Source organism: Siphateles boraxobius, unplaced genomic scaffold (assembly GCF_051911475.1).
Source record: "Siphateles boraxobius isolate OS27281-9 unplaced genomic scaffold, OSU_SipBor_1 55, whole genome shotgun sequence".
Taxonomy (NCBI): domain Eukaryota; kingdom Metazoa; phylum Chordata; class Actinopteri; order Cypriniformes; family Leuciscidae; genus Siphateles; species Siphateles boraxobius.
In genome coordinates, this window is record NW_027509181.1 from 3,013,393 (window position 1) to 3,027,365 (window position 13,973).

The following is a 13,973-nucleotide window of genomic DNA, read 5'->3' on the forward strand; positions in this document are numbered from 1 at the left end:
AGCAATTAAGACTTTATCTGCAGCGAGTACTAACTAGCAAAATATTTTATTCTTTTATCTGAAGTCTGTGTGGTGTCCTGGTGGCCTGTATACAGAAGCCTGTACAAATGTCTAAAAAAAAAAATACACTAATGTTACATTTACACTAATGTATAATTTACACTATAATGCTTCCTGACCTGACCCCAGATTTCTAGAAAAAAGTGATGCACCAAAATCTTTCGAGGTCCAATTACCTACAAAACCTATATTATTCTGGTGACATCACTTAGACATCCAGAAATTTAGTGTATTTTGTGTTAAATGTTATTATGTTGTGTATGTAAGTTATTAAATTTAAACTGTATCTTTAGTTTGGGCATTCTGGAAAAAAATGTGTTGTTTCAGAATGCTATTTCCCTCATTTTAATTATCAGAACTATATACTCTCTCTCTCTCTCTCTCTCTCTATATATATATATATATATATATATATATATATACAATAACATGTGCAATGTATACCACATAGCTTTGTTTTTAAGAGAACGCAATGAATTGGATGCAAATTCTCTAATTATTTAAGAAACCCAGTAAATCTTCTGTACTTTTTCCTGTCTCTCTCTTTTTCATTCTCCTTGTTTTCCTACATTTCCCATTAACTACTCCATCAATGTAGGGTGTAAATAAGCCATTCACAGAGGTCATTAAAGCCAACATCGGTGACTGCCACGCTATGGGCCAGAAACCCATCACCTTCTTCAGACAGGTGTGTTTATGAGATATTGTGCTTGTAATGCTGTATTCTGAGCAGTAGTTTTTGTACATACTGTACGTATGCTCCATTTGTTTGTCAGGTCTTGGCATTGTGCTCTTATCCAGAACTTCTTGAAGACAGCAAATTTCCAGAAGATACCAAAAGTAGAGCACGCCGCATTCTCACAGCTTGTGGTGGAGGAAGTCTCGGTACTGGAAAATCCTTTCAATTAGATATTACATACTTTAAATAAACATGAAACCAAATTTAACAAACTATTTACCTATTGCCAAAACATAGTATCTTGCGAAGCCACTGATTTTCCTTTTTGACTGACATTGCATTGACAGGTTATTGCTAAATGTTCTTCCTTTTATTCCTCTTCGCCATGGTGCTTTCACATAATGATGTTTTATTAAGTTCAACAGGAATACGTTCAGATAATCTACCCAATCAGCACGAGAGGATGCATGTTTATATATAGCCGACTTATTTCTGTTCCACAACAGTTTTCCAGCATCCCTCCTCCACCCAAACTCTTAATTATTCCTATATCCCAGCCAGGGATGGTGTGAGGGTAGGCGGGGTACTCTAGGTTCGAGCCAAATTCCGAGCTTGGAGCCGTCCCTTCAGACAGCACTCCAAATATTATGCAAATTCTGTATATATGATTATATCATATGAATGTGTGAAATCCTGAAGCTCCATAGGAATCCATTGCTTATATTCAAACTGCTTCTGGTGCAGGACATTTGTGGTGAATATTTGTGTTTGGTGTGAAGGGTCTACAAAGTAGGCTACTTTAGCAATAATCAAAAAAGTCAAACGTTAAAAGGGGGATATGTATGTGCATGTGTGAATTACCTGCAGTAGTAATTATGGGATACTTGTGTCAAAAAGTGATTTATGACCCTTGATTGATTGATTTATTGTTTTATGACAGGATGTGCAGATGGGAGGGGTTTTATGAGCACCCGGTAAGATGTGAACTTTGGCCCCCACTGTGTGTTTCCGGAGTTTATGACTGTGTGTGTGTGCATGTGTGTTTATGACGGCCAATTTGCTTGGTGTGACTGAGAGGAATGTAGGAATGTTTTTTCAGGGGGATGTCTTTTATTATAGTAGAATAATGTCACAGAATGATGAAATTATGGACACGAGGAGGTCCGACACGGATATGATTTTCATATGCATCGGCATTGTCCATAATGTCTGTGGAGAGAATGAGAAAAGAGTTTAAAGAAATAGCATCGATGACAAATAAAAATGAGCTGTTAATTTATTATACATTCAAAAGTAAGTTTTAAACTTTAAACACATGATGAACTTAATGAGGTGATCTTTATGCGTCTATCAGGATAATGTCACAGAGACTTACATCTTTCTGAGTAGATTAAAATGTCACAAATGAGTTTTAAGAAAATATATAACATTATGGTCAAATAAAGTATATAAAATAAATTAAATAAGGTGTTTATTTTATAAGACATATAATAGTAAGTTTTAAACTTTAAACGTGTTGATCAATAAAGCATAAAATAGTGAATAATAGTTTGATTAATTAAATAAGGTGTTAAATTACCATGTATACACATTTTAATCTAATACATCAGGGATATAGGGTCACACTACGATATACTGACTTACATAGATAAATAAAACATAAATTAGTGAATAATAGTTCATATTATTTGAAATAAGATGTTCAATTATCAAGTATAAGTATTTTAATTGAATTCATCTGAGATATAGGGTCAAGCCACAATATACTGACTTACACAGATAAATAAAACATGTAAATTAGTGAATAATAGTTCATATTATATTAAATAAGCTGTTAAATTATCAAGTATACAAATTTTAATCTAATACATGGTGATATAGGAACATCATATGGATACCACAATATAATGGCTTACAGATAAATAACCATATAAAATAGTGAATAATAGTTGATATTATATTAAATAAGTTGTTAAATTACCATGTATACACATTTTAATCTAATACATCACGGTTATAGGGTCACACTGCGATATACTGACTTACATAGATAAATAAAACATAAATTAGTGAATAATAGTTCATATTATCTGAAATAAGATGTTCAATTATCAAGTATAAGCATTTTAATTGAATTCATCCGAGATATGGGGTCACGCCACAAAATACTGACTTGCACAGATAAATAAACATATAAAATAGTGAATAATAAATCATATTATTTGAAATAAGCTGTTAAATTGACTATAAGTATTTTAACCTAATACACCACGGAATACTGCTGTAACGGACGGACAGAGGCGGTCGGATCCATGTGCAGAACTTTTTTAGAACTGGAACATAAGCAGAAATTAACCAGGCACACAAATAAACAAGGGCAATCCAATAACTCGTGGTGTTAACAGGCGTAGGTCGAGGTAGGCAGCACAGGTTCGCAAACAGTCCAGGATACAGGCAAAGGTCGAGAGTCCAGGGAAACACAGAGAAACAGAACAGGGAATAACGCTCAGAAATGCACGCTTACAGTGTAACAAGACTTCGCAAAGGACAGAGGAGAAACACAGGTTTAAATCAGGAACTTAATAACCAATAATGAAACACAGCTGAACTTAATAATAACATAATGAGTCCATGGGGAAAACATAACACAATGAGAGAGTGCCCTCCAGTGGCTCTCGAGGGCACTACAGCTGCCGATCGTCACATAACCCCCCCTCAAAGGAGCGGCTTCCAGACGCTCCTAAGAGCTCCGGGGGGAGGTCAACGGGGGCTGGGATGGAGGGCCAGGCCCATGCAGGGGAACGGACCCTGGACATAGACAAGGCGGGCCTGGGCCGTGGAGCGTGGGCGGGCCTAACTGAACAGGCGGCCAGGGCGGAGCAAGACGAGGCGGAGGCCAGGGCGGAGCAAGACGAGGCGAAGGCCAGGGCGGAGCAGGCTGTGGGCGTGGCCAAGGTGGAGCAGGTTGTGGGCGTGGCCAGGGCAGAGCAGGCTGTGGGCGTGGCCAGGGCGGAGCAGGCTGTGGGCGTGGCCAGGCGGAGCAGGCTGTGGGCGTGGCCAGGGCGGAGCAGGCTGTGGGCGTGACCAGGGCGGAGCAGGCTGTGGGCGTGGCCAGGGCGGAGCAGGCTGGGGGTGTGATCGGGGCGGAGCTGTGGGACCCTCGGGCGTCCAGGGCGGAGCTGTGGGACCCTCGGGCGTCCAGGGCGGAGCTGTGGGACCCTCGAGCGTCCAGGGTGGAGCTGTGGGACCCTCGGGCGGCCATGGTGGTGAGGACCCTTCGGGTGGACATGGCGGTGAGGACCCTTCGGGTGGGCACCCCCCAAAATTTTAATGGGGAAATTGACAGGAAAGGGGGGTTCTGGTGCAGGATCAGTGGGCTCTGGCGCAGGATCAACGGGCTCTGGCGCAGGATCAACGGGCTCTGGCGCAGGATCAACGGGCTCTGGCGCAGGATCAACGGGCTCTGGCACAGGACTGGACGGGACCAGCACATCATGGGACTCGGAACTGGACGGGACCAGCACGTCATGGGACTCGGAACTGGACTCACTTGACTCGGCACTTGATTCACTTGACTCGGCACTTGACTCACTTGACTCAGCACTTGACTCACTTGACTCACCTGACTCACTTGACACACTTGACTCACTTGACACACTTGACTCACTTGACTCTGCACTTGACACACTTGACACACTTGACTCGGCTCTTGACTCACTTGACTCGGCACTTGACTCACTTGACTCACTTGACTTAGCACTTGACACACTTTACTCACTTGACTCGGCACTTGACACACTTGACTCGGCACTTGACTCACTTGACTCACTCGATTCGGCTCTTGACACACTTGACTCGGCACTTGACTCACTTGATTCGGGTCTTGACACACTTGACTCTTTCGAGTCGGCTGACACGAGCTCAAACTCAAGTTCGGCCGGCGAAACCACATCTGTCTCTGGAATAGCACGTTTAACAGGGCCAGTGCGGAATATGGGCTTGAGGGGTCCGACACGATGTGTGGGTTTGGCAGGAACGATATGCTTAAAAGCTCCTCTGACGGTCCTCAAGGGAGGATCAAACAGCTTGGCGAGCTGAGGCTTTAGCGGCGTGCAGAATGAGTGAGAGAAATCCGCCGCATACAAACCTCCCCGGCGCAGAGACAAGAGCAGTTCCTCGGGATCCTCCTCTTCTGCTGGGAGTTCAAAAGCCTTTCTGAATAGGGCGTTAAACACGTCGTAAGAAGGGAATGACATCCGACCTGGTTCCCAGAATGTTCCCAGAACTCCAGAGCCTTTCCAGTGAGCAGTGATCAGAAAAAGGAAACGCGGTCGTCACCCGAGGTGTAAAACTGGGGTTGAAGATTCATATACCAGCTGCACTGCTGAAGGAATCCTTCTAACGCCACAGGTGAGCGATCAAACTTCTCAGGAAATGACAGACTGGGATAGTTAGATGCGGTACTCACACTGGATTGCGGTGGAACAGGTGCAGTGGTAGTTTGGGCTTGATTAGCCGTTGTGCTTGAGCTCTGCGTAGACCAGGATTGCACGGAGCTTGCTAGTTCCTCGAGGAGAGAAGTTAGTCTCGCCAGCTGAGAACGATGAGAGGCTAGCATGGAAGCTCGGGTCTTGACCACGGTCGATAGATGCTGTAAGTCTGCTCGATCCACTTTTAGCGAAGTCTTCTGTAACATACGGACAGAGGCGGTCGGATCCATGTGCAGAACTTTATTAGAACTGGAACATAAGTAGAAATGAACCAGGCACACAAATAAACAAGGGCAATCCAATAACTCGTGGTGTTAACAGGCGTAGGTCGAGGTAGGCAGCACAGGTTCGCAAACAGTCCAGGATACAGGCAAAGGTCGAGAGTCCAGGGAAACACGGAGAAACAGAACAGGGAATAACGCCCAGAAATGCACGCTTACAGTGTAACAAGACTTCGCAAAGGACAGAGGAGAAATAGAGGTTTAAATCAGGAACTCAATAACCAATAATGAAACACAGCTGAACATAATAACATAATGAGTTCATGGGGAAAACATAACACAATGAGAGAGTGCCCTCCAGCAGCTCTTGAGGGCACTACAGCTGCCGATCGTCACAACTGCCTTACACAGATAAATAAACATATAAAACAGTGTTTATATGAAATAAGATGACATTGTATATGTATTTAAAATTAGTTTTAAACACATGTTGAAGTGAACTTACCATCAGTAAAATTAGGAGGTCTTTTTGGCTCTGGTTAAAATCACAGATCCTTGAATTTCGAAGCAGAAGAGCTGTGTGCTCTCCGTTTGCTCATTGAGAATGAAGATTGGTTCCATCACGGCAGGAGCACCGGCCCTCCCCTTCCTCTCTGTGTAGCTGCTATGTGTTAGCATTTGCAGTTTGTTTCAGGTAACATCAAGCAATTAAAAGATAGGCCGGTCACCTGGTGTTTTACAATCAAAGACCATAAAATCTTGTATCATGAAATCTCCTGACTGTTGCCACGATGTCTGACAGGGATACCCCAAATGTGACCATTTTGACACTTCACAGCCCCATGCTGCAAGATCAATATAGTTAGATGTTTATAGGTCCGTGTACTTGTCGGCCAACGGATTTTCGTTTTGACAGTAAAAAAAACAAGAACGAAAAAACGGCCAGTTTCCCAATTACCATTAGTAAATAGGAAAACACAAAACGGAAAACAACCCATTTTTTGATATTAAAAAACGGAAAAAGAAAAACAATCTCGTTATCCGATTGTCCTTCATGTGTTTATAGATGGAAATCAAAATACTTATGTAGGCTATAAATCGTAATCCTTAATTCCATAGATATAATTCTGCACTGGTATTTTTTCGTGACCCGGAAGTTACTCCCGCCACGCCAAGACCCGCCCTATTTGAAAAATGTATCTGATGTTTTCGGAGTTGTGAGATCCAGGCGATCACCGGGCGTTCGGCGCTCATTAACCCCGACTGGAACAGCTTTTCCTCGGCTAGTGCTTCGGATGTTTGCCGATGGCTCTGATGTCTTTAGTCTAATGGTTAAACATGAGATATAATTTGTCTTGTGTATAAGTAGATCTTTGGTCTCATTAATCTATAGTTAATCTATAGAAAAACATCCTGTTTTTCTTGGAGAAAGCATGAAAGAAATAGGCCCCCCAATAATAACACCTCAATTCTGACTCCTTTTGAAGAGCAGATTTATTTTTTCTAACATGTAAACTTAGAATAAAGTATTAGAACACCAGACTCAGGAAGCCTCATGCTCATAGAGACCCTCGGTGAGGGGAGCACAAGGTCCGCCTGGTAGGCAAACCAGGCTGACTTTATAAATTTGCACATAAATGACAGCTTAATGATTTTTTTATATTTTTGTGCATTTATTTAAAGAAAGCATGTAGGCCTACCATTTTGACATGTGTTACCTTACTTCTTTGGCTATATTAAAGGTTTTTAAGAAATATTATAGTTAAAAAATCTCAGCACATGTAGTATACAGAAATTATAAAGGAGATTGTTTTTATTTATTTTAATCAGGTTTCTTAAAAGTATGCTTGAATGATGTTAGTTCATTCGCGCTACCATGTATTTGCTATAATATTGAAAATATTTGAAAAAGTTCAAAACAAGTAATGATGCAATCCTTTAAATCTTAACTTTGAGTGCTTCGGAATTAAATGGATGTTAAATTATTGTCAGGTCACATGTGACATTTTATTTAACACGACAGTACCACCAATGACACACATCAGGTCAAAGATCATTATTCTTCAACCATAATTAAGTAGATAAGCCTAAATCGTTACATTTGGTGTACCATCTAAATGAATAGCATTGAATAACGTTTCTATAAATATATAAATGGGGGTCACCGGTGTCACTGGTACCCATAAGAAAGTAAAACCAGTGACAATTTTCATGAAACATTAGTTTTACAAAATGGACGCTTCAAACCCCATCTTGTCAATCGTGCTATACTAACTAAACTAAGTAGTTTATTCCATAAATATTCTAGGTTGTTTTTTAAATATCATTTATATTTGATAGTTATGTATACATTATTGTATTTTAAATGGGGATAAACTTATCATTTACATTAAATTAAAGCGTTTTCCCTCTGTTAATTTTATCCTAAAATTAAGACATTTCATGTCTGAAATTCTATGTAATTAATTAAAAAATCTAATATTGTCACATTGATGGCTCAAGAAGTCGTAATTGTTCAAATATCATATTGTTTTATTTTAAAATGTAAATAAATTGTAACCCTAAAGTTTTTTTCTAGTGTGATATTTCTGTAAGGTTAGTGACAAAAAAATGAACATTTACTTGAGTACTTTTTTGGAAGATTGTTCTTTTAAGAGTAGATTTAAATGTGGGCACTTTTACTTTAACTGGAGTACATTTCTAATGAAAAACTGTACTTTTACGTCGTTACGTTGGGCGAGGTTCCTCTCGGTAGCCTACTTTGTTTTAATGCAATACATGATGTAAAATGAGTAGGCCTAGTTTATTCCAAGCGCGCTGTATCTTTTTTATGTTTATGCTGTTTTACAATTAATTTAGCAAATATAACGTGAAAATGATACATGTGTCTGATACAATGATTTTAAGAAATATGAACTGCAATACTCCAAAAGGTTCAACACACACACACACACACACACACACACACACACACACACACACACACACACACACACACACACACACAAACACACACACACACACACACACACACAAACACACACACACACACACACACACACGGATGGTCAGGTCAATTGGTGAAAAACACAGCATATGTAAGGTAGTTTTCCAAATACCCCCTAAAAGCAAATACTATATGTTTGTATTACACTTTTCAAAGGATAATCTAGCTTTAAAGTTAGAATAAAAAGTTAAACCAAACATATCTTCATACCCATTGTGTTCTGACACAAGGCCAGACACAATGTTCTAACAATACTTTTTGTTTTATAAATACACTTTTCTTATTTCTACAAAAATCAGTCTGATAAATATGGAGTTAAAACACAATGAAACAGGAGAATAATGCTACAAATGCGTCTGACACAATGTTTTTAATAAAAAACAGTGTTTAAAATACAGAATATTTTTCTTTTGACAAACCTACAATTCAAATGATCACACCCCGTGGTGTTTAACATCCAAGAGCTGAAGAAGTTCTTTATGCAAAAAACATCAATAATACAAATAATGACATATGACATAAACAAAACACCCCAGAACCTACCATAAGTTATAGTAAATATTTACAACATGTAAATAGATTCTGTCCGTTTTGTCAGAGTACCTGCAACACATTGTTGTAATGCAAACACATCTGAGGGCTAACTTATCTGTCCTTGTAAAGGTTATGGATAAAATTTAAGCATAATCTTTATGCTACACTCACGCATGTACAATTTACTGTAAAAGAATGTACCGTGTATAAGAAAAGAGCCATTTATGACCAAAACGTTTCAGGTTACGACTGTAGCCTATGTTCCCTGAGAACAGGGAACGAGACAATACATCATCGACGCTATGGGGAATGCCTCAGGCGTGACAGGTGTCTGAAATCACTATCAAATCACGTGAATCACATTGACCGGCGACAGCCCCTGAATCATTAGAGTAAATGATTAACGTGCGACCTGGAAGAATATAAGGGCGCCTTGCAAACATGACAAATCACCTTATCGTCTGAAGGGACTGTACGGTAGGCAAGCCCCGAGGCATGGCAGGGAAACGTATTGTCTCGTTCCCTGTTCTCAGGGAACATAGGTTACAGTCGTAACCTGAGACGTTCCCTTTCGAAGGGAACTCAACAATACATCATCGACGCTATGGGGAACGAAATACCCACTCCGCCATGCTGAGGGGAGTGCATGCCCAAGGGCAGTGACAACTGTCAGAACCAGCAACTTCAAATGAAACGCTAGAACCACTCACCCTCAGGTCACACTGGGCTGTCAGTGACAGTATTCCCTACGGTCATAGCCCAAGTTAAAGCCACGCAGGACAACCTTCATAAACATGGTTAAATGAAGGCCTACCTGGGCCTGCTCCGGGCCTGGAACCACAACTTCCAATTAGAAGGGGTCCCTTCCAGGGAATGTGGCTAGGGAACCTGAAGGAACCCCAGCCAGTCACTATTCAGGGGAACGTACTCACCCCGAAATGCCACCAGGACGGCCTGACCTGGCGTCAGAACATAGATACTAGTCTGGCCAATTCCTGTCTGTCTGAAGACAGAGCCTCTGGACAAATGCCTTAAGTAAGGCATCCAGCCCGAGGGACTGCGAAGCTGGCAGTGAATCACTCGGCCCGGATCTCAGAGACGGGATATCCGGGAGAGTATGACTCAGCATAGTGCTTTCCAACCCTTGCTAGCGAGGGGAGTTTCTCTACTCGATCCATGGATCAACCCAGTGTCTGTGTTTCAAAACACTGAGCAGGCCTGTGAAGGCCTGAGGGCTGATCTAACCGGGAGGCCTCACGAGAGGCCTACGACCGTCTGGCCAGACTCAGGAAGCCTCATGCTCATAGAGACCCTCGGTGAGGGGAGCACAAGGTCCGTCTGGTAGGCAAACCAGGCTGAAGGCAGGAAAGGTTCCGGGAGGGAACCAGTAGCAGAGAATGAACAATTTAGCGAGCCAGAGCGCAAGCTCGCCTTCAGCAGCTGCCTACTAAGGCTAGCTGAGACTGATAGCAAGAGGCCACTAGCTTCATAACCCCAGCACCATTAGGGAACCATTCACAGGGAGGCCTGGAGAAGCCTACTTCCTTGATCACCACCATCTCTGGGAACTCATCCTCAGGGAGGCCTGGTGAAGCCTACTACCTGATCACCACAATCTGTGGGAACTCACCTTCAAAGAGGCCTGGTGAAGCCTGCTACTTGACCGTTCCCATTCTGGGAGACCCAGTAGGGCCTAAACCCTGACCACCACAGCATGTGGGAAACTCATCCTCAGGGAGTCCTGGTGAGGCCTACTACCTGACCGTTTTCATTCAAGGAGGCCTGGAGGAGCCTACTACCTGATAATCACAGCATGTGGGAACTCACCTTCTGGGAGGCCTGGTGAGGCCTACTACCTGACAGCCACAACATTTGGGAGCTCACATCCATGGAGGCCCAGAGAGGCCTACTACATGACAGCCACAATATTTGGGAGCTCACATTCAGGGAGGCCCAGAGAGGCCCACTACCTGATAGCCATCGTAAGTGGAAATTCCCCTTCAGGGCGGCCGGGTGAGGCCCACAACCTGATAACCAAAGTATGTGGAGAACTCACCTTCAGGGAGGCCTGGTGAGGCCTACTACCTGGTAACCACAGGGGATCTCTTTCTTTCTTTTCTGAAAGAAAGCCAACCACCTACAAACCCAGCGCTCGAGCCGTAGCTCAGCAAGGTAAGTGAAGCCTATACTGGCGGCCTAATCCGTAGGTCAGTACTGCACGGCAGGGTCGGGAAGGAGACCCAGTCTTCTTCGTGAAGCGAAAGACGGCCTAACCCTGCTCAATAAAGACATAAATATCGCGGAGGCCTGTTTGAGGCCTACTATGTCCTCATAAACCATCCTCTGCACCACGCTGCATTACTCTAGTCGACCCAGAATGCAGAGAAGGGGGCGGGCCTTGGCCTAACGACTCCCACGGGAGGAGGCTGTTATACAGGGATGCTAGAAACCTACATTCAAAACGTGAAGAGTCAGAGGAAGAAATGCTAAACTCAGCAGAGCGCCTCATTATCCCAGGTACAGCCTTGGCCAGCTATAGAGGCGGCCCTGGTGAGGGCCAGCCTGCAAGCATAAATCTATCTGAGGGCTCGGAGGAGCCACAGCCACTAAAGAATATAGTCTGTATTATTCCATACAAAGGGCTGCAGAGTCGCTCAGCCTACTGAATACCCAAACAGAGCTCAAGGGGCGAAACACTCAGGGAAGTCAAAACGGTCCTGTGAGCCGGACATCAGATCTATCTGAAGCACTAGCGTCAGTCAACACTCTAAGTAAAAACTTCTAAAAGAGAGAGACCAACTACTCTACCCTGAGGTGGCTTAGCAGCCTGAAGGCTAACACAGTTACCGTTCTGGCCACCTAACAGAGAACTTCAGGGCCCTAATAATCCAATAAAGTTCTCTTACCTTAATACTTTGACATGACCCCATAACTCTATACAGGGAACGCGGTCTGTAAAGAGAAACATTTTATTTTTTAATCACAAAAAATACTCTCCAAAAGACCAGTCAGCTCACCTGCGGCGTGCGAAGTAAAGACCCGCCAGATAGTTATTTTAAGAACCTGGGATCCGCCACTTCACATGCCTGAAAGGGGCGTTTCCACAAATCAAGCCTAGGTGGGCCGTCAGAACATAGTTCTCATCATAGGCCAATCCCCAGGCCTGATGTAAAGAACGCCTGGGGGTCAGGAGAGAGGAGAGGGCAGATTTCATGACCCTCCGGGGAGGTTAACCATCACCGACGCTGTGTCCGTTTGCGCTGGATAACCTCCCTCAGATCTCTCCTGTTGTGGGAGTCACGCCTTCTCTGCAACCTGCTCCTTGAGAGAGGGGGCGCACGAGAGGCGACACTGGCTCGTTGGCCCTGCCTACGGTCCTCAGACCGTGAAGGGCCAGGGCCTCCCGCTTGCCGGGGTCCGGATGCGGATGTCAGCGGTATACAGGTTTTGAATGCTGCTGAGCGCTCCTTCGCCTCCCTGAACTTACCCACCACCGCCTCTATGGAGGTGCCGAAGAGTTCGGAAGGCGAAACCGGTGAATCGAGGAGAAAGGCTTTTTCTTTCTCCCCGATGTCGGCTAGATTTAACCACAGATGCCTCTCCGTGGCCACCATCGACCGTCCGATCGCGGCAGCGGTTTGCTTGGTAGCCCGGAGAGCCAGATCTGTGGTGCGGCGCCGCTCAGCCACCGCCCCAGGGGACATCCCTGCCCCCTGGTCGAGATGCCCCCTGGTCGAGATCCAGGTCGGCCTGGTACGCCTGTAACACTGCCATGGTGTGCAGTGCAGCCCCGGCCTGACCTGCTGCCGTGTATGCTCTGCCATTCAAACGAGACGTTGTTTTCAACGGTTTGGATGGCAGTGTTGGAGCTTTCAGTGTCGCTGCCCGCCCAAACACGAGATAGTTTTCGAACGTCTCGTCAATGGGCGGCATTGACACGTACCCATGCTCTCCGATCCCCTCAACATCAGCGAAACTGGCCCGCTGATGTCGATGGATACGGGCAGAGCATGGGTTCTTCCATGCCCTCTCGATCTCCATATGAAAATCAGGAAGGAATGGAAGGCTCACCTGAGCTGGTGGTGTATAGCCGGGGAGAAACCGATCGTCGAGCCTACCGCGAGCGGTCTCTCCTCTAGCGCGCTGCCAGGGCAGCTGCAGCCTGTTGGCAGCGCGCTCCATCACATCCACCAGCTCTGCATACACGGCGCAGGATGGCTGAGGAGGATCTACCTGATCATAAACCTCCTCAGCCATCTCCTGCGCGTCCTGAAGAGCATCAACTGCAGGTACAGTCGGTGAGTAATATTCCCCATCGACCTGCAGTTCGCCCCCGTCAGCCGTCGAATCATCTGAGAGGTTTACAGCCCCCTCGAGGCGATTGACGAGCTCCATCTGGGAGCCCCATGATGTAAGTCCCCGCTCGACCTCGGCACGAGCGGGACCTGCACCATGAGGACCAGACGCTGAACCCCCTTCACTCGAGAAGAGGGCCAGACGAGAACGGAGCGTTTTAAGAGAAAAACGCTCGCAGTTCGCACAGAGGGCTCCCTCGAGAACCTCCCGTGCGTGCTCTTCTCCCAAGCAAAAAACTTACAGCTCGTGTGTGTCAGCCGGTGTCAGAAACCTCGGACACGGGTCGGCACACTTACGAAAACAATCTGCCTTAGCTGTGCGTTTCATCTTTCTCTTACCTCTTCCGTATGCTTTGAATAGTGTTTCAAACAAACAGTCCCTGAAGACGATGAGATGATTTGTCATGTTTGCAAGGCGCCCTTATATACTTCCAGGTCGCATGTTAATCATTTACTCTAAAGATTCACGGGCTGTCGCCGGTCAATGTGATTGACATGATTTGATAGTGACTTCAGACACCTGTCACGCCTGAGGCGTTCCCCATAGCGTCGATGACGTATTATTGAGTTCCCTTCGAAAGGGAACCACCTTACGCTGACGAATAAACACCGTGAGGAGTCCGAAAT

The 13,973-nt window shown here is 44.6% G+C and overlaps 1 protein-coding gene across 3 annotated transcripts in view; it reads left to right on the forward strand.

Annotated features, from left to right (window-relative positions):
- The window catches only part of LOC143714636 (alanine aminotransferase 2-like), a 131,736-nt gene that overhangs the window by 64,243 nt on the left and 53,520 nt on the right, over window positions 1-13,973 (forward strand). For 2 of the 3 annotated variants that reach the window (XM_077205890.1, XM_077205891.1), the window contains exons 3-4: window positions 659-748; window positions 837-945. In XM_077205890.1, the coding sequence (XP_077062005.1) occupies window positions 659-748; window positions 837-945 (199 nt within the window). The remainder of the gene's footprint in view (window positions 1-658; window positions 749-836; window positions 946-13,973) is intronic. The other variant, XM_077205892.1, reaches the window with a different exon arrangement.